Source organism: Simochromis diagramma, unplaced genomic scaffold (assembly GCF_900408965.1).
Source record: "Simochromis diagramma unplaced genomic scaffold, fSimDia1.1 OVJJ01000421.1, whole genome shotgun sequence".
NCBI classification, from domain to species: Eukaryota; Metazoa; Chordata; class Actinopteri; order Cichliformes; family Cichlidae; genus Simochromis; species Simochromis diagramma.
The window spans coordinates 2834023-2859867 of record NW_024387250.1 but is presented as its reverse complement, the minus strand read 5'-3'; the positions used below and the strand labels follow the sequence as shown (position 1 = coordinate 2859867).

Below are 25845 nucleotides of genomic sequence, written 5' to 3'. Positions count from 1 at the left end.
AAGATATAAACAGAGAGGGATTCACGTGTGATGAGTGGCTACTGTCCAAACAGGGGGGAAAGGAAGTCTTCTTAGAAAAATTCATACGCATACTAAGATGTTGCCACATAGCGCCATCTAGCGCAAAAACCGAACATTTAGTCATTTCTGAAGTTTCCCTGCCAGCCACAGAGCGTTTTAGCTGAAGCTGCGCTCATCCAAGTTTCCTAAAGCAGTGTCCTAATTCGACGAGCCACGCGATGATCTCTCTCCTCTTTTTTCTTCCAAACCCATCACCGTACTTAATCCCCTTTTGGTGCTTCACTTTGAGTGGAAATTCCCAAGTGCAAACCACACCCACGATTCCATGTGAAAGATGAGATCAGTGATGTGATAGGAGAGCAGAAATAAACGCGTAAAGTTCAGAGACAGGACAGCAAAAGCCAAAAAAGTTCACAAATCCTTTAAAAGATTTTTTTTTAATTCTAGTTTTTAAAAAAGAAAATAAAAATGGCAAAAGTCATACCTTCACACCAAATAATAACATTACAAAAGATGTTTAAGAAAGGTCACTGCTGAAATGTGATGTGCCTCTCTTATAAATAAAAAAAAAATACCTGCTACAGTAATGAAAGGTAAGCTGGGGGAACATAAATGGATTAAAATGTGAAACTAAAGTGTTGGTGTGTTCATAGATGGCACATTTTTTATATATATATATTTTACATCCTAAATATAGAACAAATAAGACATGGCAATGAATGGAGAAGTATTGCAGTAGGAGGGTAACCGGGGTGATGTGTTTTGTAAAAAATGTTCACGCACAAAAGTCAGAATGCTTTATGAATTCGAGCTTCCAGGAGTGAGTACTCAGCGAGAGGCAATCAAAGTCACAGTTTTGCGCTGAAACGTGTTAATTTCTGTGATAATTCATCACGAATCAATTCACAAATCATCATTGTTTTTTCATGTGTGTGTATGTGTGTTGATTTTTGTTGTTCTGTTTTTTAGTGGAACATGTGGCACCTGCCCTATGTGCAGTAAAATCTTATAACGCAACATGCAGTGAAGGAACACAAGGGGGCAATATAAGAAAGTGTACCAGCCACAGGGACTTACAGTACAAACTTCAAGATTATTAGGAGTCAAATATGTCAGCCAACTGCAGTAAAACGCTTTAGTAACGCCATATTAAGATGTGACCAAACAATCACCATTCATTTAGCATTCACAAACAATTTGCACAGACTCACAATGTACACATAGGCCTTATACTCATAGGTGTCACACTGGAAATGGTGGGTTTATTTAGGTGTGGTGTTCACAAGAATCGAAAGGTTGCATGTAAATAATGTTCAACATAATTGACTGTATGTATAATCTGCACATACAATCTACACCTCACGTTTTGAAGTAGGTGTGCATGTAATTAGTTGATGTTAATGCAGTGCATGCCATAAATCTCATTCAAAGTAAATGATGGCATGGCTCAAAATGGGTCCTTCCTCTGAGCTTACTAAATGCCAAGAGCTTCAGACAACAGCAGGATTGACAAACACCTCAGACTCAAAGGTGTTCTCATTAGTTCTAATTATAAATTCATCTCTTCATCAAGATTAAATATAAGGCTCAAACAGTAAACATGTGTATGTTTTTTGTCAGCAAAGCAGAAGATTTGGTAAGATTGTTTTGGAAAACCATAATAAGCTCTCTTGATATGCAATAAAATCTTGGTTAGACCTTTATGTTTGCTGGCGTTTGGTATGCTGCACCTAATACAACAGGCACTGCACTTACATTTCCTACCTATACACAAACCCAGATATCCATCAAACTGTTAGCTGTAGTGTGTTCATAGATGGTGTGCATGAGTCTATGCGTAGTAATCTTAAATGCAGTGAGTACTGTGCGTTACATGGCTGGCACATTTGATACCTCATACAAGGTGCTTGGATAAGAGGTATTCACTGGAGCCAATCATTAATCCTCTTAACACCATTAAATTTTCAAAGAATGTTCAAAGCCATATGACTAATAATACAAAATACCATCAAAGAAACTGGGATGCATAAAAGGTGTCACATAAACGGTGTCAGAAGAGGTACGTTTTGTTTCCATGTCAGAGAGGAACTGTAATGGTGAGATCTTCCTGAGAATATCTGTTCTGCATCAGCTTTATACTGGTGCCTGCAGTGATGCTGCCTTATGTCAATAGTTTGGGCCTTTGCTGTAAGAATCCCGCCTCATCATGCCTCCATAGCACATGGATGGATCGCACACACCAGGCTCACCAGGGATGCCAGGATTACCACTTTTACCCTCTGGGCCATTTTGACCAGGGGGCCCAGGTTTACCTGGAGTACCTGGTTTACCATGTCCCTCCGGACCCATTGGACCTGTGGAGATATAAATAACAAGCAACCACAATGGAACACAGCTGAAAGCTAAATACCAGATATCCACTAAAAGTGCTTCTGCACTTTTACATGACCTTATCAAATGAATGACAAATAAATCTGTGATGTTCTTTACCTGGAGGTCCAGGAGGCCCATGGTCTCCAATCATGACCCGACCAGGGCTCCCCTTCTCCCCTTTGAAACCTGGTTCTCCTGCAAACACAAGTGTCCTTGTTAGAGAGATTGTGCAGAAAGTTTTAGGATATGCGACTAACTTGACCTTTATTTTACCTTTGAGACCATTAATCCCAGGATACCCCGGCCGACCAGGGTGGCCTGGCAGTCCCCTGGAACCACTAAGCCCAGGAAGACCTCTGAGTCCCTGGGGCCCCATTGGACCTGGTGGGCCAGGAGATCCAGGCTGACTTTGACACCTGGTACAGCTACTCTGCTGATTGTTCAGTATCAATAGAGGCAACTCAGCTGGAAGGATTGATAATGAGATAGTTTCATTTGGAGAAAATACATAAAAAATGTTCAGCAGGTAGTTTAAAATGATACATACCCTGAAGAAGCTCTCTGCATATCTGCCGAATGTGATTGTCTGACATTGCACTTAACTGCAATATAAAGTGATAGACCACGATCAACCACTAAGTTATACATAACACGATTACAAAAAACCTATTACAAACAAGTTGTTAGTACAGTATAAGGCACACGTACATATCTTCCTTCGGGTCCAGGTGGGCCAGGAGGGCCCATATCTCCCCGCAACCCTCGGGGGCCTGGTTGGCCTGACTGACCTGGCTGTCCGGGTCGTCCAACTTGACCTTCTTGACCTCTCTGCCCCAGATCCCCTGCTGTCCCTTTCTGGCAAGGATACCACCCCATTATTAGTAATACTAGTTATTATTCATGTTACACTGAGGTAAGGTAATTGCTTTATTGAGCTTGACATACCTCTCCTTTCAGACCCATTGGACCAGGTGATCCCTGTCAATCAAAGTAATGATAAATAATTTAAAAAGATGATAAAACATTCTGAAAAGCACTGTAATTGACATTTATTATTATCATTCTCACTACGTACCACTTATTAGCATTTGTGTGTTTAGGATTATGCCCCCCCCCCCCCCCCCCCAAAAACAAACAAACAAACAAACAAACAAACAAAAAACTAGAATAGTAGGCATCAAACTCCAAAATATAGACAGATAATCAGATTTTTGGAGGTACTGAAAAAAAATATAATCTACTACTTTTCTTGTCCAAATTTAGTTAAATCTCAATACCCGGGTAAGTAAGTATTTTGGTGGACTGGGCCATGAATCAGTGATGCTAAACTATGCATTTCTACCAGAAACAGTTATGATGCAACAAAGCCTTTCAAAATTAACTCACCACACCCCCTGGCCGCCCCTGCTCTCCTTTTTCACCTTTCATCCCCTGGTGTGGAAATCATTAGGTCAACATTAGATTATAAAAAAAACCACATAAAATCAGGTTTCAGACTTCAGCCAATGCTTTATATGCAAAGTACTGTAGATGGTGCTGTCCATGAAAAATTCCACTTAAAACAGGAAGAATGACACATATTTATAGTAGTATTGAGTTTTAATGTAGTTCAGTGTAGCCATTTCATTCTCATTAGCCTTGCTTAAATTTAAAAAAACATGTTGTTTACATCCCAGATCAGAGAAACCTCCAAAAAAGCAAGTAAAGCTGAGGTGAAAGCTTCCAAATCCAGATACAAGATGTGATAATAATGATTTGTAAGTATATTAGTAGACTGAACTATTATGAATTCTATGTCCAAAAAACCTTCCATCAGGAGAGGCTCATCCTTCCAGACAGCAGACACAAGCCTGGAATAGACTTTTGATTTGAGGTTCCACAGTTTCGCTGTAATTGCTGTTTTTGGACAGAAGCAAATCTTAATCCAACACCCAAAAGTGATGTTGCGCTAATTTAAAACAAAGGTTGTGTTCTCAATTTTCTAACCATTATTTGATCTGCTTAACTTGTGCTGAGTGCAATATAATTTTGTCTTGAATCTTACCATGTCGCCCCTTTCACCTGGATTCCCCCTCTGTCCCTGTGAAAACAACAAAGGCACAGAGTTTCATTTTATAACATGCTTTTAAAGTTAGACACACTAAAGTCTGTGCATATCACAAAAAGAAAACTAGCACCACACTTTTTGTAGCGTCTCTGTACAAATTACAAATATTACCTACAAAACTGATTGTGATTTACGGCTAATTGATATGAGTGTGCAGTCATTTTTATAACTGCTATTTCTGCAGACCATGGACTTAAATTTCCTGGAATCAAGAGAATACTTTGAATTTCTGACTAGATGTCAAAATTCTGGTGATATCAACAAAAACAGATCATGGAAATACCTTGCTTCCCTTCATTCCTGGCATGCCTGGGTGCCCTGGTTGACCTGGACTTCCTGGTTGCCCTGCACTGCCCTTTAAAAGCATGCAGTTAAACCCAGTAGTTAAAAATGGAAGCAAACAAAAGAAATAACTGTTATTTAAGAAAGATGCTGTTCAGCCAGAACATCATAACCAGACCCTTCAGAACACTGGCATAGGACCTGTCAGGGTGTCCTGTAGGGTCTAGCTTAGGGTTGTAGGGCTTCTGGATCAATGAGTGGGGCCTCTGTGGGGTCATATGGTGGTATTCAATGGGTTTTGCAGCTGAGGAGTTTCTATAGGAGTTTGTCATTTTCTTTTTGCAGTTCCTGATCAGTGTTTGTGGTGTGGCAGGGTGCATTGTCTGCCTTTGTGGTCTGTAACACCGTTTAGGTATGTAGTATGCATCAAAGTTTAAATGCCAAATGTTTCCCACTAGAACATTCCATTTTAAATAAAGGAAAATAATGTATTTTACCTGTCAGTGTGGTTTGTAGTTAATGTTGTGGCTAATCAGTGTGTACTGTGGTTTTGATTTATATACTGCATTAATTATCAGCTTCCAAAAGAACTTGCTCATCTGGTTCATATTTAAATGGTAACATACCGCAAGCCCCGGTGTGCCTTTTATGCCCGGACTTCCTCTTTCACCCATATTCCCCTTAATTAAGAGATAAAACACATTTTAGATTGCAGAAAGAATACAATGAGATAGCATCCAAACCGCATCCTATTATGTGGCTGATATTTTTGCTTTCTTATCATAATTCATTTTCAGTGACACATGCCATAGTTTGAGCATACTTTCATGAGGTTTTGGGATTGTGCAGTTTGAAGTTTAATTGTGTCTAGTCGGTGCTTTCTTTTCCAGCTGAACAAGCCTCTGTAATTGCAGTCTGAAGTTCAGCCATAAAATCAAAGTAGTGCCTGCATGTCCATAAACTACGTTTTCACTTGTGTGCCATTTACCAATACGCATTGGCTTGTTAAAAGCAGATCAGCTAATGAAAAATGATTAGGAGACAGCGTGTCCAGACCAGACAAGCCCAGACTGCTTACATTTCCACTAAAATTCCACTGACGAAAGCACTAGGTCCTGATCATTGCTTAATTTAGCTCCACTGGAGAGGCCAGAAGATCGTTACTTGTTCTAAAGTGTATTATAGCAAAACAGGGACCAAACAAAACATGCAATGCTGCCGGCCAAGTACTTTTTCTTGTTTTTCCTCAAAGCTTAGAAAGCATCAAAGATTCAACATTATCCAAACTAATGTGATCATGTGCTGCAATTCATTTAGTATCGGCTGGACAATATATATACTGATGCATGACATCATGCCATACTGATCTGCTGTACTTGGAGGCAGCTGCACTGCATTGTAATTGGAGACAGTTTCAATCAAGCTTGAGCTTGCTGCTCACTAATGCAAGCATGGACTAATGTGGATTAATCTTAAGTTATTGATTTCTCTGTGTCGCACTTTTAACTAGTGCATTCACAGCCCGAGGGCTATAGGGGGATAAACTCACGTTAACCTCATAGTTTATCCTGTATTAAATGTCTGTTGGTAAGATCAAAGTCAGCCATTATTTCTACTAAGTTCATTCTTTTTTTCATCACAGCTGTTTGAAGAAGCTCAAACATGATGTTCTAACAGGTGTAAATCATTACCTTCAGTCCGATCGGTCCTTGCAAACCTGGTTCACCAGGTAATCCCATTTCACCCTGCAAAAGAGGGCAAAACTGTGTTGCTAACTCTTCAGATCAAACATAAACAAGAACAGCTATTAACTTACAGGTGGTCCAGTCAATCCTTTAAAGCCCCTGGGTCCAGGCTCACCAACTTCTCCCTTTAATGAGAATCTTATCAGTCAAATATAGTCATAATTAATAAAGCAAAACCATTGTTGAGTTTGCTTTGCACATACATTAGGAGCTCTTACCTTTTGTCCATCCAGGCCTGCATTTCCAGGCAATCCAGGCATACCCTAAGAGCAACGTGGTGTTCCAGTTAGTATATTTAATAATGCAAAGAAGACAATATGACTATCAGTGCTACAGATTTGCATCGTAAGAAACAGAAATGGCATTTTTTTAATAAAATTTCGAAGGCATCGTTTGACTTTATGCCTTACCATTGTTGTGAAATGATCATTTCATTGTGTCAGTAGCAATTGTTGTTATTTTCTCTCCATAAAAAAACAATATCTAGTCCTTGTGGATGGAGAAATGCCTACCAAAATGTTATGCTTCCCAGATGTGGTTGGTTAGTTTACATGAGAAGCAGAGTAAAGTAGCTTGAGGCTTTTTTTGAGGCTAAATTCTTGTGAGTAACAATTTAGTAAATGTAATCACCCCCAAATCAAACTATTTCCTGCAATTTAAGTTTGTTCTTTAAACTAAACCACATAGATCCCTGGAAAAACCCTATGTGCCTCAGCTGAACCTCAGTTAAATACACTGTATTTGCAGATAAATGCAATAATTTTTAAGTGAATGGTTTAATGCACTGAAAGTTTTTTAAGGTCAGCATGCAGCAATTACTATACTTTTTTGTGTTTCGGTTATCTTTTCTTAAATAAATGCTTTCAGATGCTGCCTTACACTGATGTTTCAGTGTGCATAGAGGACTGATGGGATAGGAAGGCAGTGAGAGAGTATATAGTGTTGCCATGAACACACAGTCCTCTCCAACACGTGAAGAAATCCCCTTGTTGGGACCTACAAAGAAGAACTGCATCTTGTTTTAACTTGAGGAAGCACAGTTCTAATCCTGCCTCCTTGGATACGTTGCTAGCACTATTGTTCTGATGGGGGAAAATGGCTTACAGCCTTGTGGAGCAACTGAGTCATCTTTTGCAGACCCATTGCAAACGTTTGGACGAGGCTTATAATCATAATCAGTGGGGTGGCTGCCCAGTTGAAAGACTTTCTTCCTAAAACAGATTTGCCAGAGCGTCACAGCATTCCCCCGATGAGTTACTTTCACTGCGTGAGTCTGTTTGTTACATAACAGGGTTATCCTGGGATGAACTACAGGGGAAATACCCCTAATTTACTGCCTGTCAGGGGTAGTCTTCGCACTGACACTGTGTTAACACTGCAGTCTTCATACACTAAAAAACATTATACGTGCAAACCTGCATGATCCGTGAAATCGGCTCTTGCAGTGGCCTACTTTACTCTTCTCTTTGTATGTTTCTGCTATTATTTCATGCTAGAACATTTGTAAACCATTATGTAATGTACTACAGTCACAGTGTTCTGCACTTCTGGTTCAGAATGCTTTGCTTAAAAGTTAAAATCTAAAAAACAATATGATATTCATGCAAGTCTTCAATGTCTAGGACTCCAATTAAAGTTGCAAGACAATAGCAGCAGCTTAAACAACCTGGAAAATACCAAACCTTTGATCAGCACTGTCTATGTGTGTGTTTATGACTTACAGGATGGCCTTCCCTTCCGTCAGTACCAGGAATACCACTGGCTCCAGCTTCTCCCTTAATACATTTGAAAAAAACTGACATTTAATTTCATCAAAATTTATAGTTAGAAGCCCTCAATTCCGATACCTAGATGCCAGCTCAATCACAGTGCCCGACATTTTAGTCAATTTGAGTCAGTCAGTCGACATCTATTTAAAATGTGAACTGCATGCTCGATGTTTACAAAAGCTGGGAATTGGAAAAGGACAAGAGCGACACTTGGTTATGCATGATTCGATTTCCATGGTTGCCAAACGTCAACAGCACAACATAGGGGAACAACTAAGTCTTTTAGGAGTGTGTGCACTCATCCAACCTCGTGTCTCTATTATTCCCCTAATCCCTGAATGAGTTTTGTAACATACTACACTGTCAGAACAAACAGACCTTTTGACCTGGTCTTCCTGGAAATCCACTCTTTCCATCTCTCCCAGGTAGACCCTGAAATCACAGAAAATTTTATTATATACACAATAATGATGGGCTGTGAGTCGATTCTCAGTTTTTTATACATACAGGTTCTCCCAGAGGACCTTGTGGCCCAAGAGGTCCTATACTTCCTTTTTCTCCCTGAAAGTAGAGCAGACAATCAGCCAGTTAAAGCATGCATATTTCATGTTTACACCTCTGAACTACTTTCAGGATTGTGTGCACACGTACCACTTGTCCAGTTTTTCCTGGTAACCCTGCTGCTCCCGGGGTCCCTTGTGCACCCTAAGGAAAGATTTTCACCTTCAGACAGCCGTGTATCAACATCTGCTCCAGAGTATCAGAGTTGTTTGTGATATACATTGATGGAAAAGCAAACAACTTTTTGTTAATCTGAGGCCCATAATGTAGACAGAGAACTTCATAGTAAAGTCTGCTCTGTCACAAATATGCAGCAGCAGTGGTCTTTTCTGTTGCCTAGATAAACAGTGAACGTAACTATTTAGACTGAAACTTCAGGGAGTGGCATGTTGTATTGCATCATTGGATATTTTTAAATTTGCACTTGTTGACCCAAAACGAGACATTAGTAAAGTTTCTGTTATGCGTTGCCAAGTTAAGGGAACAATGCGTCACTGGATTATCACATACTCAGAAGGAAAAAAGCCTAATTTTGGAACAAACGGGGAATTACATCACTTGTTTTTCTGCATTCAAAACTATGCTAATGGCCTCAAGAAGGAACACATTTCTGTATAGTGCAATACCAAGATGACATTTGTTACTGGCTGACTCAGTGACTTTGGTGGGCGACATTTTTATTGAGATTCTGTTTGCAAAAATATGCTGAATGCAAAAAACACCGTTGGAAAAGTGTAGACGTTTCTCTCTTTCTGTCTCAGCTCCATTTGTTGTTCACTTAATAAACATGACCCAGTAGCATGCTCATACTCAACTGTCTCAAAAAACACATCTGAAATCTCCCTGGCTATAATACTGTAATCTTGTTTGCAATGGATATCAAATGAGCTATGGCAGAGGGATTAAAGAAGCATTTATGAAAGCTTGTTGTTGGTCTTCACGCTGCAGTGAGTTTTGATAAATAGGGTTTTGTTTTACTTGTAAATGCTAAGATGTGCCAACCTATATGACAACACAGAGCTTAAAAGAAGGACAGTCTTGGAGACTGCACTATAAGCTGACTGACCAGTGACTTGCAGAAAGCTTTTGCTATGGGGCTCATGCTAACAGGTGTGTTTACTTTCGAAGCAGGGGTGCGGTTTTCATTGATTTCTGCTGAAATGAATGCCACCATTGTAGTTACAGTGTTAATAAACTACAGAGATCAATATCACAGGCTGGATGCCCACATAATTAGCAACAAATTGTTCATTGAAGGGTGATGAATGACTGTGGCCATGAACAACTACCACAGACTGCAAATACACAAACATAACCTTGAATTATGTTCTCCTGGCTTAATTTGGCAGACATCTCATGTTTCTGTTCTCTACATCCTATGCCAGGAAAAAAAGATTGCACCCTTGGTGGTCTTACTATATGGGAATAGTTTGAAAAGGCAGATTGAAACATGTTTGTATCCAAAGAAAACAGTTTATTCTGCAAAGGGAGGAACCTAAAGAAAAGCTTTCGTAGGTCCTTGCTAAGAAAGGTTTTTCAGCTATTGTTCTGCATTGGAAACAGAACAATAGCTGAGAGGAAACGCCTTTTGACCCAGACATGAAGGGAAATTTGGTTTGATAGTTTCATTTAGACTATTTAAAGCTGATTGCCAAATGGTTATAATTTATGATATAATATTTATTCTTTCTCCCACAGCTAGGAGGATTTCATGCATGTAGTCCAATAATGCTCTTTTCACTGTTTTGGCCTCACAATGTGTGTGGAATGTCCTTCAGTGAAGTCCGGGCAGAAAAGCCTCTGTCCATCTTCTGACGGAGACTAAAAAACACTTTTTCAGACTACCTCTGCTACCTCTTACTCAACAAGAGCAATCCAAGACTGCATGCCTCTGCCAAGGTTGAAAAATTCCCTCCACACCATCCATGAATTAAATCCCTGGATCCAGAAAGATATCTGGATCTGGACTAGTTTGTGATACTGAGACAATGTCTCTCTGCATTTCTCGTAATGGTAAAGAATTCTTCCAAAAGTTCCTGGATCTAGACTCATATTTAGATTGACTCCAAACCCCTTATTACTTATAATCTGGGCAGACCCTATTTCTGGTAAAATCTTCATGCATATCTTTAAGAGTCCTGCAAGCAACCTAACAAACCAAACCAAACCAAACCAAACCAATTACGTAACACAAAAATCTTTTAGAGCTCTGTTTATAAAAGAGGTACTCCCACATTTGGATGATATTTAGCTTTTGCTCCACTTAGGTTAAAATTCACTTCTTGTAAGTCACTGTCTGCCAGAAGAATGTAACACAAGTAGAGGTCCAATTATGGGATTTCAAAAGAGCGCTGGAAATGGGATAAAATAAATAAATAAATAAATTCACCTGGTCCTTAATAGTGTAGTGTCTGCTTATCGAGAAGACCGTCCAGCAGCTTGTAAAAACCTTATGTGATACATCCTGGACACATGTGTCCGGGACAGATGGCACAGGAGGATTTACTCCAGGTGCAGAGAAGTGTCAGCAGCCAGCTGAGAGAAGTTTTTAGACCAACACTAAGTGCTTGAATTGTTCTCCCCTTCAGCCAAATAGCAGGGGGCCCCTGTGGTCCCACTGATGACTGATGATATGACAGAAATGATGCAGTTTGCAGCAGCTGCATTAACTTACTGAACTTTAAAGTAATGCTAAACACAAAATGCTGTTCAGATGAACATAAAAGGGACTCTGCTGTGTCTGTTGTTGCTGTTTCGGTTATCGAATAAGCAAAAAATGCTGGATCACTTAGGCTTCGCTTGCTTTTAATTGACGGTTCATTTCTACGAAAAAATGTCTTTCCAAGGAAGATTTTCAGACTTTCTTGTTGCTGGATAAAATTTAAATTTTCTCAATTTTTTCATTTGGACCTGTTGTGGTGGCTGGCACATTTCAGCGTACATATGATGTATCCTATCATATAACAACATGCATAATTTTCTATTTGTGTGACTAAACAGTGGAAGCTGTTTTTTAGCTGATGCACCACTTATTGTGGGTAAGTCTTGATTCCATAACTTGGTTTTGTTGTCATCTAAGGCTTAGAGATTCCATTCATCCATTTCTGAAAATCACTTGTCCAAATAAGGGTCATAGGTCAGAAAGTGCTTTTCCCAGCGGTCATGGGATGAGAGGCAGGATAAACCCTGGGCAGGTTGCTAGTCACTTTTATTTTTTCCAGAATTATGAGGTTTATTCCTAACTGAGATCCATGTGACACATATAGTCCTCTGTCAAGGCGTGATCAGTTTTGTTAGTTTGGTTTCTCAGATCACAACTAAAGATCAGATCACAACTAAATATTAACCGCACTTCTTGTAATCCAGTCCTATGGTAAATGGCCTGCATTTGTATAGCGCTTTTCTAGTCCATAGGACCCCAAAGCGCTTTTACACTACATTCAGTCATTCACCCAGTCACATACACATTCACACACAGGCAATAGCAAGCTACATTGTAGCCACAGCTGCCCTGGGGCGCACTGACAGAGGCGAGGCTGCCAGACACAGGCGCCACCGGGCCCTCTGACCACCACCAGTAGGCAAACATGGGGTTAGTATCTTGCCCAAGGATATTTGGCATGCAGCCAGGAGTCAGCCTGGGATCGAACCACCGACCTTCTGATTAGTGGCTGACCTGCTCTGCCACCTGAGCTACAGCCACCCCAGTCCTAGGACCCCTACCTTAAATATTGTAGTTATAGACTAAGAAGCAAGGAGAAGATGCAACTCGGGCTGAACAAGACACCAAGAGGAAAGAAGATGCACCCCCGGTTCTCTTTTTTAACGTTCCTAGGAAATGGCAGTACAAAAGTCAGGAAATATGAACACATTTAAAAGGTCTCCGATGACCCTCCTGCTCTCTCTGCTCTCTTGTTCCACACTATAGATGCTGTACTTTTTACTCTCCCAATGGATCTGCTTTATCTTCAAAACATATGGCTTCTGGAGTGATTGATGCAACAATGTTCAAAGTTGATGTGTCTAGCAGGGATTTCCTCTCAATCCTACATTTGATCTCATAAAAAAAAAAGATTTAGCTTGAAAATTCAATGTGTTTTTCTACTTTTAACTATCGTTTCTTGTTCTTTTTTTTCCTTCCAGCTATAGCAGAGTTTCCATGCTTGATTTCTACAGAAATATAAGGAACTGGATCTAGATACTATATTAATGAATAGAAATGAGGCAACAGCTGAAAATAATAAATAACATCAGCACCTTCTCGCCTGGTTGTCCAGGTGGCCCCGGTAACCCAGGAATACCCCTCTCACCCTGAAAGAATAAACTTGTGTTTAAAAAAAATGTCTATCGGTCACCAAAAAATCATGTGTGACGCCACAAAGTGTTATTTGACCTTCCTACCGAAACACCGGGCCTCCCTTGCTCTCCTTTGTACCCATCTGGTCCACGTGACCCCTTAAAACAAGGAAAATGAAGCAGCTTTAAATTTTCAACACTATCTTATCACTGACTTTTCATCCACTGGTTATTGATTTACCTTAATTCCCGGCGAACCTGGGAGACCTGGAATTCCTCTAAGCCCAGGGATACCCTTGAAATAAAAAAAAAAAGACAAGAGATGCACACGTTTGTTTAAACATCTGAATCCCCTCCACTGTGTGCATGCTCTCTGGGTGATTCTAGGCTGCGGGCAGATGCTTTTTCTGAGTTTTTGATCATGCTGTAGAACATGTGGTTTACTTTTGGATAGTTTTCATCACACAAAATCACCACCATGTTGCCAGTGCTGCTATAAGCAAAGATGTTTCTTATTTAACCACTGGAAAATTAAGAAAGTAAGCACATTTACCAGTGTGTTTTAACATTCTGAAGCAGTCCTGACCACATATAATGAATAAGAAGAAAACCGTTATGATCTACTGGACACAGATACTCAACTGGTTTTCTCAAAAGCTGTTGTGGATGCTGCTGTTGGTGATTATGTTTGTATATTGAACTATGTAGTACTCACAGGCTTACCATCAGCACCAGGAGGACCAGGCTGACCAGGAATACCAATGCTTCCTTGCTCTCCCTAAAGAAAGTGGAATGACGTTATTCAACCATGTGTGATTAAAACTGTATCATGCAGTCTCAAAGCAGTAAAGTAATCCATTTAACACACCTCCGGTAACAGTAAACTTTCTCACAGTGTTGATTTAATTTATCTATAAAGAATGCTTAGCAAGCTTGTTTATCTAATGTAAGATGCACCATGTGGGGTCTTAAAGAACATCTGCACGCCAGAAATGTTCCCAGCATTTTGGATCTATTAGTAAATGTAATAAAAGCATACCGGTGACCTTATAAACACAAACATTAACAAAGAGAGTCTTTTGCCAATCTTATATCTCTCTGAGGTCCTTGTATAACGGCTTTTATGACCGGGGCTTTTTGATACCCTGTGATCAATAATGGCAAACATGTAGGTTTTATTTCCCACTTTGGTAATTTTCCATTGCAACCAGTATTTATCTTTGACAGCAGTCTGGTTTGGTTTAAGAAAAAAAAGTACAATACTCCGAACATGTCCTTACAAGACAAACTTTTTCACACCATAGCAAGCCTCACTGGAGAAAAAAGACCACTTGGTGCATTCATAAATTATAATACTGTTAGTTTTCAGCAGGTAACTGTGTGCTTAAGAGATTAAAGTGCTAAAACTTCCCACTCAGCACCGTTTCTGACACAATCTGCTTTCACAAGCTAGTAGGATCTGATCTGTTGGTGAAGTGCAACGTGTGCTCGTCGTTTACAGGATGTCTGCACACAGTTCACTAAGGCTGAGCTATAAGAGAGGGAAGGTTTGAGTTCTGCCCTAATACAGTTTGTCATTCCTGAGTTTACACATAAATTCATACTGTTAAAGATAAAGTTGCTTTTGTGATAATTAATCTCTTCAGTCCACTACAGCTTAAAGCAAATATTTAATGAGCTGTCTGGACACTGAGGGGCTGGACAAGGCAGCAATGTATGCCAAAGCAGGAACAAAGTCAATGTGTCTGCAGTGTTGGCACACAGGCAAAGGAAGATCTTGTGACTAGATTCAGCTCTTTTTTAATATGAACAGGGCAATAGGGTGTCTGAGCGATCTCATGGTTAGATACTGTGTGCAAAGCAAAACGACAAAAGGCAAAGACTGTGAGGAAAGAGACAGAAAAAAAAAACTGACCTTCATTCCTGGTTGTCCGGGAGGTCCAGGAGGACAAACACAAGGTTCTGGAGTCGGTTCAACGCGATCAGAGCACTGTAATAACCAAGCATAACAAGAAATCACAGCCACACACTAAACATAATCAGCAAAGCTCTGATATTAAGGTTTAGTCTTTGGGTTATTTGGTCTTTCTCATTAAAACTGAAAATATGCATCACGATTTCTTGAAACCACTTTAAAGCTGCAAAACATGAGAGAGGGATATAATATTCAAAGGATGCGAAATAGAGAAAAACAACACATTCTCAAAAATCAGAAGGTGAACGACAAGTACAGGCTTTAAAAATTCAGTTCAATTCAGTTTTATTTCTATAGCACCAAATTACAAACAAATACTTCAAGGCGCTCTACATCGTAAGTGAAAAACCCTACAATCCCCTGTGGTCGAGCAAATGAATAAATAACATCCTTACATATGAATTGTTCTTGTCATTTTTAATTAAATTTTTTAAGAATTCTAAAAATAGTAAAATAGAGTTGATAACATGATATAAACAGCTTCACTATGTTTAGCTCTAGCCTACTTGCATATGTACACTGGATATGTAGGTGTCGGAGAGCCTCCATTCAAAAGAAAATTGATGACCAATCCTGGAGATTCCAAACAAACCACTGAAAAGCACACACAGAGAGAGGAGAGAAGTAGCGATACTTGGAAAGCATTTGTAATTTTAGGCTTCTCATCTTGTCTCTTTTGATATTTTTATCCAACAGCTTCACATGAAAAACATTTATTTGGCACTGGCTTTTGCGGTTGTAGCAAATCCCAAGCCAACAACGGGCGACTGCTTTGCAAACACAGTTAGAGCCAGCAGGCAATAAAAAATATAGTGCAACATGTCTGAAGCTGAGCCACGGGTCCTCCTCCAGCAAATTATTCTCCGCATGAACAGATGTGTCTTAAAATTAATATGCTGAGCTTACACCTTCGCTTGTAACGCTGCAACGGACTACTGATGAAATAACAGGAAAGAAAGCATCACTGTACAGTCTGAGGTGTGGAGTTAACTGAGGATGAAATCTTTGGCTGCGCCATCACGGGGCGCATTGCAGAGCAGAAGCAGATGTAATTAGGAGAGGTGAAAAGTAGGTGAAAGTACGTTATCTTTTGGATGGAAAAACAGGTGTTGGGCCAAGCAGACTCATATACTTACAACTCCAGGTATTTCACAAGCAGTCTCCCGGTTGTTCTGCTCAGGGTCACAGTAAATGCGAAGTTTCTGAATTTCAAACTGGGAAAAAAAAATTAAAGGAAGAGGTTGTTGTTAGAAACAAAACTTCCGATATTGGGGACAAACAGATTGTAATATGTGGCCAATTACGCGATACTTATTTTAGTTTTATCGGTGCTTTGCCACTAATGAATTGTAACAGCTATTGTATAACTGCTGAAGAAAAATAAGTGCCCTGATTGGCTGCTGAGCTGCTACATGTTGCCAGACCTCCCTCAGTGTGCACAAATGCTCTGCAGTGTTGTTACGCTATTCTTCCATTATTTGGTTATTTGGTTTGTTGTGCTGGTAGTGAAACGTCTCCAGGAGGTCCCAGGGACTGCGTCACTTCAGTTACCATGTGAGCATAATAATAATAATTTACATTAAAAAAAAATAAAACCCAGATCAACACATAGCTTTGATAATGGCACTGACTTTAAACCTAAATAGGTTTGAATATAATAATATAATTTCTAGTTGGATGACTATTTTTACTTATATTGTTAGTGTAAATTGGCTAGTTTTATCTTTCTGTGTTTATAAAGGCTCAATAACAAAAATGTGTTTTCAATTACAAGTGTGTTTATTCAGAAATAATACCATGACTGAGATTGTTAAATAGCTCAGAAATTCATGGTCCTTATGACAATGGATAAGCACATAGAAAAACATTCACTGTGTTTAATATTGTGGTTCATGTGAATATATTCCCAGGAATGTTGAATGAATAAAAGTTGGTATTCTTTCAAAACAAAGGATTTTCTCATGCTTCCCAGTTCTTCACGTGTCTTGTTTTAGTTCTGGTGAATCTTATTCAGAATCAGAATCAGAATCAGAAAGGGGTTTATTGCCAAATGTTGAGCAGGTTTACAACATTAGGAAATTGCTGCGGTGCTTATGCATGCTTATGCATGCATAAGCATGTTAATGCTTATGCATTATGCATGTTAATGCTTATTGCATTAACTAACACTGCGGCACAACGGTGACATGAGAAACCTGCACATCTATATCATGCATATGGGCCTCGGGCTCCTTTATGTAACTGTTTGTGTTCCATCAAACTGAAAATAAGAATGAAAACATCTAGAGTGCAGAGAACATCTATTCTTCTTTTCAGTGTGATTATTGTTGCCTCACTGAGAACTGACCTCCATATATCTATCTATGGAGCAAATTACAACACAGCACTACTAATACAACATTTTTAGTGCAAATTGTGCCAACTGAGACAAATAAAACAATGATTCATAAGACCATGTGAACAAAAGGGTTCATTTTTGCCAAGGATTTATCACCCACGGAGTTAAACATGTCTCCTAGGAGGTAGCAGTAAACTGCATGGTATTGTGTGATCTAGTTAAAAACATATATCGGCACTGAGTTTGCTTAGCTACTCATTAAACAAATGCTCATAGACTTACTGGCACTGTTGTTTCCTTTCTGACATATTTTCCTACTTGGGTTTTTCCATTGATGAAAATGCCAACAGGGGGCTCCAGTGATAAGGTTTCAATTTCCAAGTCATCAACATAAAGAGTGACATCCTCTTCGGTGACCAGCAGACGTAGCTGGTGCCATTTCTCATCAAACAGCTTCATTTATCATAGAAAAAAAACGAGACACATTAAAACAACCTAGTGTGATGATAAACACGTGAAAAGTGAACCTATTATGCTCACTGCCAGATCTGTGTTGTTTTTTCTTTCTTTCTTGGACTCTAGAAGATTAGCTCTGCATGATTCACAGTTTGGGCCTTTAAACAGCCCCTCACTGTCTGAAAACAGTCTTTTTCTCATTGGCTGCCCCTCACAAACAGAAGGTTTGAACAACAAGTGAGTGAGTATATGGCAAACTATAAAGAAGAGCATAATAGGTAAACTTAAAATAAAACTTTGTGTACATTGCTTTGCAACAGTTTCATCTTCTTCAAAGCTATACAAAGCTGGCATCAGGATTAGATTTTGACCCTTACACACTTTAATAAGGATTGTTTGGCAGTCATAGCTACCATACAATCCCACAATACTCATTTAGGACATTTTTCCACTTCAGTTTTAAGGATGTGCACAGTTTTATAAACAAATAACAGCAAACTGCTGCCTGGCAGTTTTGAGATGTGAACTAAAAGTGAGAACCAAGATCATCATTTTGATCAGGTGTTTCAGCGAGAAAGAAGATTTCATGTATGTATTGCACTTATAACTTAACTCCGGTGGGGATCATGTTTTGTATTTCTGTCTGAAAAAGAAATCGCATTTATTGTACATTCTAACCTGTTTGTTTTGTTGTGTTGTACAAAAACATGAAGAGAAGATAAATGACCCAGTACAGCTTAAAAGCATCAGTAAAAACTAGAAAACTATTACAGGTACAAGAGACAGATTGAACCAGAATGGTCCAAATGAAACCCTTAGAAGCTGAGATAGCCCAACTTTTAGCCACTTGTATGGCTTCTAAATGGGCTTTACCTCTTTTCCCATAATGCAAATCTGTTTTGAATTAGCCTGTCTTCCTCTTAAACATCCTCATGTTCTCTGAAATAGCTGGAGCTGTCTTGAAAGGCAAAGAGAACTTACACTGATGACACCACAACAGTTATTTTGACTTAATAAAGCTCTTACAAAACAACAGAGGATACAGCCTTTACACAGTGTTACCTACCTTTGCTGTCTGTTGTGAAAAAGTAACAGTCTGAATCCCATTTGGTGCCTTGCTGGTTGTTGTGAACATGACGGTGTGGTCAAAACCGTTTAAAGTTACCGCCATCTGAGGTTTACCATCTCGTGTCTGTACTCTCCACAGGTCCCACTCCTCTTCTGCAAGTGATCCTTTGTACCTCAATGTGGCCACGAAAACATATGAAGGAGGCAGGCCATCAGGAAAAAGGTTCCTGAAAAATAGAATAAATAGAAGATGGTCAGTGCGTCATACTTTGTCATACATAAAGATGATAAAGAAAAGAGAAAAGCATCCATAATTACCGTGTAGCTTCACTCAAGTCAACACGAGACGTCACCTGATAGGCCTTAGAGCCATAAAACGTCCCTTGAGTGTTCTTTGCTTTTTTTGCCAGATTTAAATGTAACAGGATATCAAAGCCCTTCTCGTCACGGGAATCTATAGGAATTCTGGCGGGACAAACAGTCTCTGTAACAGAGAAACGCAATAAAAAGGACAGAACAAGAGGCTGGATGACAAATGGAGTTCTTTATTATATTAAGAAAAAAACACTATACTACTAGCACAAGAGTAACATCTGAACACATTTAACATCATCATATTGGAGAAGAAAAACACAGACAACAATCAACAGCTGCTTACCTTCACATAGTTTCTGTCTTATGACCTGCCTGATCCTGGAAATAGCTTTGTAGTCCTCAACAGAGAAGACATAAGTTGAAAATGGCTTGTTTGCAATGTCCTTCAGCTCATCCTTTTCTGTCTCTGGACCAACACCAATTGCAAACAGGATTACTCCTTTTTTCCTCGCTGCCTCAGCAGCTTTCAGAACCTCATCTTGAGACTTCCCATCTGTGAGGACAACAGCAATTCTGGAAACGCTCGCTCGCTCAGAGAGGCCAAATAGTCTGTCTGTAGCAAACTCAATAGCTGCCCCGGTATTTGTGTTACCCCCCCTGTATTCAATGGACTCCATCGCCTTGATGAGGTCTCTGTTGGTGGAGTGCTTCCCCAGAGGTATTTCTAAATGGGGACTGTCGCTGTACTGGACGACTCCAACCTGGGTAAACCTCTGCCCGACATTGAAGCTCGTCGTTATGTTGACTAGCCATCGCTTCACTATTTCAAAATTGACATCTTCAACACTCCACGAGCCATCTAGAATAAAGACCAAATCACATGGTGCAGTCCTACAACCTGAAGTGGACAAGAAGTGCACAATTAGCAATGCAAAAAAAACGTTTTAATAAATCATATTTAGTTGAACAGCTACTAGATATGCAATGCGTTACATGTGATAAATGAAGACAGAAGCATTCTTACTTCTTAGGTCTTCATCTTGAGCCGCACTAAAGAAATGGAGAAGCATGAAGCACAGGCATCTTAACACACAATGCATGGATGTTGATTTGTAACCCATTACGGAGCAGTAACTAGTTCCAAATTTGCACCTACAGGAAAAGGGAAAAATATGCTTTGTATAGCACGGAAAAACAAATGGACAATGCATGTATTTATGACATGGTCACTGTGTATTTCTTGCCTTGAAAAAAGTTAATGACTCAGGCTATTGTTTTCCCAGTTATTATTGTTATTATTAAATGCTTGGCTGACATTTATTTTGGCTCACCCCCAAACCACATGTAGGTGATTATACAGGGTGTGCAATACCTTAAGTTATGACAAGGATGTTGGCCACATAATAGGTTTTTCAAAATGATGATGAATGATTTAAGCTTTGTGTACACATGCAAATTAGAAGCAACTGTGCAGCATTTACGCTTTGAGGTCATGGCAATTCCGTGAATTAATGATTCATACTCTAGTTATGCATTTAATGTTTATCCCCTTGTGCTTTTTCTTTTTTAGAACTGTCTCCGCCACAGATATTACTAGAGATCAATGTCTCGTCAAGCTGTCTTGGTCCATTATTAGAAACTATACTGTAAACTTTGTTGTCAGCTTGAGGCCCAAGTTAAGCAGAGGACAGATGGGGTGATCGGCAGATATCGCACTGTGTTTCTAATGAACTGAAACAATAAAGGTGTAGGGAAAAAAACAGAAAGACAATGACCTTAAAAAGATGCAAAGAGCTGAGATACTGCAGAGTCAGCTAATAATTCATCCTTGAAAGTGACATTTTCACATTAAAGTTGGGTACTTGATTTATTTCACGTTAAAAATAAATATTAGTTGGAGCAGCTTTAAATTCAAAGTAGAATGCTATTAGTGGTATCTTAAAGTTACACTAACCCTAAGCCAAAAAGTTTTGGCATCAGCCACACATAAGGTAATGTAATTGTGACATAATGCAGGATAAGTTTTCACACTACGCTTTTCCTAGAGTGCTAAACCGCAAAAGGAAAAGCTCCAGGGTATCATGCTCTGTTGACAGCACTACTCAGTAGTGCCATCAGGTATAAACCCTGTTATACTGTATTTGCTTACATTCACTTCCTCGCTCCAATGCTGCCACAATTCCTGCATGAATCCAGAAATTCCATATTTACTAATAAGCACCACTAATCTCCTCACATCTCCCTCGCATCCTTCCTTCATGTGGTGCACAATATTTTTCCGATCTCACCGCACAGCCTCCGCCGCCTCAGTACACCTAAGCATTTTCCCTTCGAGCCTCATCAACCACATCCTCACATGGCTCTGTCAGCTTCACCAAGTAAACAATTCATTGGACCTCTGACCACAACTGCTCTGAAAACCAGTGCTCAGTGTTTCCTGTGGGATTATCAGCTGTTTCCTCAAATCTGCTGCCATTTGCCAATCTCTGCCCACCCTTGGCCCAAATACAGAACGCCTGCCCAGAAAAGCTTCACTCCCACACTTTCCCTCCTCCTCTTCCTTCTTTCCCATCAGCACATGGAGAAATGTTAACCGGTGTCTGCCACATGCTGCTAAAGACGTACAGCAGTTATGTTGTCAGGTGGGTCATTCTTAAGAGTAAGGTTATTGTACACTCTGGCAAAATGTTTAAAGTTTTGGCAGAAATGAACATAGAGAATGAAAGTTTGGGGAGATGCCTGCTAAAGTGTTTTGCACTTATGATTAATCACTTTTGTTTTTCTTCCATATTATTTTAAACTCTCTTCGGCTTATTCATCACTTTTCTGGCTCTGTTACATTAGCCTCACTTGTGCTGACAATTTATTAACTAATTGACAAATTCCATCGTGATCTCACTTCCCAGCCTCTACTTATCCACCTGCACAACAATGTCATTGAATGATACTGAAATAAAGCAGTTTCAAGGCAAGTGCACAAAGCAGAGTTTGTCTTTTAACAGTACTTAATACTAAAAATATATGTATGTCTGTATTTTGTTTAGTATATTTTACAAGTAAGCACTAATGCGGTTGCATTATATTGCAGTGCAGTGATCATTATGTTTATTCTAATAGATATATGAACAACACCGTAAAACGATGAAAGTTTTGTTTTTATATTTAGCATAATGAACTAGAGAGTGCAACATACAACTGTGTGTTGCTTCTCTGGCTCTTGTATTAAATCATCCTTTACAGTGGTTCCCAACACGTGAAAGAAAGAAACTGCTGACATGCTGAAAGGAAGCGGTTACAAATGAGGACCAGATATGCCGCATGGAGTAAAAGACTCAGGCCTTGTGGAAGGAATTTGATGGGAAAATCTGACCATATACCTTTTTGAAGCTTTTGATTGTGACATGTGAAGGTCAACGAACACACGGAGCAGGATATGACCCCTGGCCTCACGAGTATTTTTATTCCTGTGCGGGCAAAGAGCGGTCACACTCTTTAACATAACTAAGTTTTTCCACTGTGTAAAGTCAGCGTGGAAGTGACACCAGCTGAAGGAGGCGTTAAGCTGCCATCGTTGTGCAAGCCGTTTTCCTCAGAATTTTTTTCCCCCGCTAGAGAGCTGGAGGAGGTTGCTGGAAAACCCCCTCACTGGCAGCGTCCAGCCAGGATGACTTTCCCCTCAACTGACTTTCCTCAAACCGAGTATTTCTACACCTCTGCTCGAGCCACATGGAAATGATTTGCGCCATCAGACAGTCAAATTCCAGCTGTGGATGGTGACCAGACACATGTAGTCATGATGAAGGGAGTCATCCTTCATCGAGGGATAAAAAAAACAACGTTGCACGTGCCATCATCCTTCATGCATAATGTAGCAGAGTTAACAGGTGCACTCGTGTTGCAGGTAATCATCCCACTGGCGCACTGATCTCTTGTGTTATTGGAGGCAGCACAGACGCTATTAACCTCCAGCTTTTGTTTTTGGTGGTCTCAACAGTGAAGCTGGTATGCAGAGGATTAAATAAAACTAAGTTAAAAGGTCTAAAATAGCTACCACAAAACACTCATTCTGTGCTGAATCTGTTGTTTGTTGCATTTTATTCCACTTTAATAGAATTTTTGTGAAGCTTAGTTTAGTAGCACTTTAGCTCCAGCTGGAAATGCTGTTCAGAAAGCTGCTGAACAAATGATATCTCACATTTCCCCAGATAACATTTCACTTGTTCAGGGTGGGCGACACACACTGAGTCATCACAGATACTAATGAGAGTATCAGACCTCATATTTTAAGCTTAATAATCACACCTTACTTGAAATGTGACCATGATAGCACTTTTTATTACTAAGCTCACAACGGGAGAAAATTAACACATTTTTCTATTTGTCTTGTTTCTGTAGTGTGCGCAATGCAACTGCAGACTTTAACTCCACGTGAATTGCTGAAGTTAAAATTATCTGCTGCAAATTTGGCTAAAGGAAGTTGTTCCATTCCAGAAACAACAACTGCTGTTCAGCATGTGCAGCACTTGCCAAGATCGAGGGGATTTATTGCTGCCAAATTCTTCAAGCAACAAGGGAAAGCCAAACCCTATCAGTTGTTCTGCGTGGAAATCTGTTCAACTAATCCAAACAGTTAAATAATGCGTTGTAAAACGTTAGCTCATAGAGGTCCTATAGCTTTTCAGCAAACATCTCCATTTTAAATGAGTTCATTCCTTATTTATGAAGATGACTGTGCTTGACATGCATGCAATTCTTACATATGTTAAAAAAAAAAAAAAAGTGCACGAGTACAATACATGCAGTGCAGTGATGCATTATCCAGAATGTTTGCAAAGATTTGAGAAATATGATAGAAAAAACATTTTATGAGAGGAGAAATTGCCAGGAAAAAAAATCCTGAGATGAATCCCATTCATTCTTTTAGGATAGTTTCATAAACAAGGGACTGATAACTTATTTAATGTCTTCAATATGCAACTGCAACAAGTCTAGTACACCAAAGCACTAAGTACTAAGCAGTCAAATCTGAGCAATGTTACCACATTATAACACACAGCAGACTGAAAATCATGTCAACATGTGAATGTCAGTGATCATGAACAAACACTTTGAAATTAGCTAACAGTTGTTTTGCTATGCACACAAAAAACCTATACAGCACAACAGCATCTTTAAGTCAGTAAAAACAGAAAGGAAGTCAAAAGTTACCAGTAAGCGTCCAAGCACTTGTCTGAATTCCCATTAATCCTCTCATTGAGAGCCAGTGATCAATACTGTTCACAGCCCCAGATTCACAGAAAGTGGATTTCGCGAGAAGTGCACATGTTTCACTGCTGAATGAAAGCCTGCCCTTTCTAGAAGCTCTCCTCTGTTTCTGTCCTTCTTCCTCTCAAACCGGCCCCCCTCACTCCGGACTTTTACTGGCCCGCAGCCACCCTCAATTACCATGGGTGGAAAGAGAAGCAGATAAGGAGAGCATGAAATAGTGAACCAGACAACCCATCTCCAACAGTCCAAAGGGAAAATAATAGTAATGAGCAGAACTTCTTTCCAAGTGTTGAGGGTTTGGATTGTTGCTTAAGGCATAACCAGAGAACATGGAGTTTTCTGCAGGACAAGCAGCATACAGCTTTTGCTGCACTGAGTCACACATATTGTATTCTTCCATGGTACCCTCACCAGGATCAAGAGTGCTCAGCAATGCCTTGCACTACCCCTGTTTGAATTCCCCCTTACTCACTCCAATTCACCACTCAATGGGGCAGCAGATCATGTTATACAAGTCGGCAATGAACAAGGTGTGAAAAGCTACTGCAGTGCTTTTCTCTGCACAGACAGCTGGAAGTCATTAGAAATGCACAACTTAATCTGCTATCTGCAGAGCAGGCAGATTTCATTTTGATCCGCACTAACATGTTTTATCATGTTTGTACTCAGGGGCAGCCTGCTCTGCATCAACTAACAACAGCAGCTAGAGGCTCTGTGAAGGCTCCAAAAAGCCTGACACACTGTACAGAACAACACAGTTTATAAACTTTACCTTGAAGACAAATGCATACAGTAGTAAATCTGTGCAAGGCTGGAACTCAGAGAGCAAAATACAGAATAGTGCATCACAACAGATTTATAGTGCAGCATAAAATTAACCTTTGCAACTGTAGATATAGCCAAAACAATGCAAGAAAAACTCAAAAATGTCTCATTTGCATTAAAACAACTGGAATACTAACATTTAATTTCATTATGTGAAATTTATTGAAGTTATTTAATACAAGTAGATGTACTCAAGCAGTTAAAGTAAGATTCCTATCATGTTAATTACCAGTAATAATGAGGATTTGTAATGCTAAATAAAACTAGATTTGATTTTTAAAAAGGCCAGCGTTCCACACTTCTATTTCTGATTATTCTTCATTTGTAATTACATCAAGAATTAAAAAGGAAACTGCACAATTCTTCTTATACTACTCTATACATTATCCCCCTCTGTATAGGGTAAACCAAATTGGTAGATAGCACAGTGATAAAATATCTAAAAA

The 25845-nt window shown here is 39.5% G+C and overlaps 1 protein-coding gene across 2 annotated transcripts; it reads right to left on the bottom strand.

Moving 5' to 3' along the window:
• Positions 1-439: 439 nt before the first annotated feature.
• On the bottom strand, positions 440-24835 carry col21a1 (collagen, type XXI, alpha 1). Of its 2 annotated transcripts, XM_040001822.1 has the most exons (29): positions 24515-24831; positions 20331-20458; positions 19650-20204; positions 19310-19475; positions 18990-19218; positions 17750-17920; positions 16266-16343; positions 15070-15144; positions 13870-13932; positions 13396-13449; positions 13260-13313; positions 13116-13169; positions 8949-9002; positions 8805-8858; positions 8676-8729; positions 8250-8303; positions 6747-6791; positions 6600-6653; positions 6475-6528; positions 5410-5463; positions 4785-4856; positions 4439-4474; positions 3781-3825; positions 3340-3372; positions 3103-3249; positions 2942-2996; positions 2668-2859; positions 2512-2589; positions 440-2375 (listed from the first exon to the last, which is right to left on the bottom strand). In XM_040001822.1, exons 2-29 carry the CDS (start codon positions 20425-20427, stop codon positions 2188-2190), a joined length of 2865 nt encoding a protein of 954 aa, XP_039857756.1. In that variant the 5' UTR covers positions 20428-20458; positions 24515-24831; the 3' UTR covers positions 440-2187. The 2 variants fall into 2 exon arrangements, 1 of the variants encoding a protein (XP_039857756.1); XR_005691538.1 differs by lacking the exons at positions 440-2375; positions 2512-2589 and having other exon boundaries at positions 2797-2859; positions 3103-3245; positions 24515-24835.
• Positions 24836-25845: the final 1010 nt, after the last annotated feature.

Bases quoted from the DNA above. Each gene is read 5' to 3' on its own strand.
- col21a1 (XM_040001822.1), bottom strand. From the start codon at position 20,427: ATGGGTTACAAATCAACATCCATGCATTGTGTGTTAAGATGCCTGTGC. The intron at 13,170-13,259 runs GTAGGAAGGTCA...TTATTCTTTCAG, and splicing joins AAGGGAGGCCCGGTGTTTCG to GGTGAGAGGGGTATTCCTGG. The intron at 2,860-2,941 runs GTATGTATCATT...CAATCCTTCCAG, and splicing joins ATGCAGAGAGCTTCTTCAGG to CTGAGTTGCCTCTATTGATA.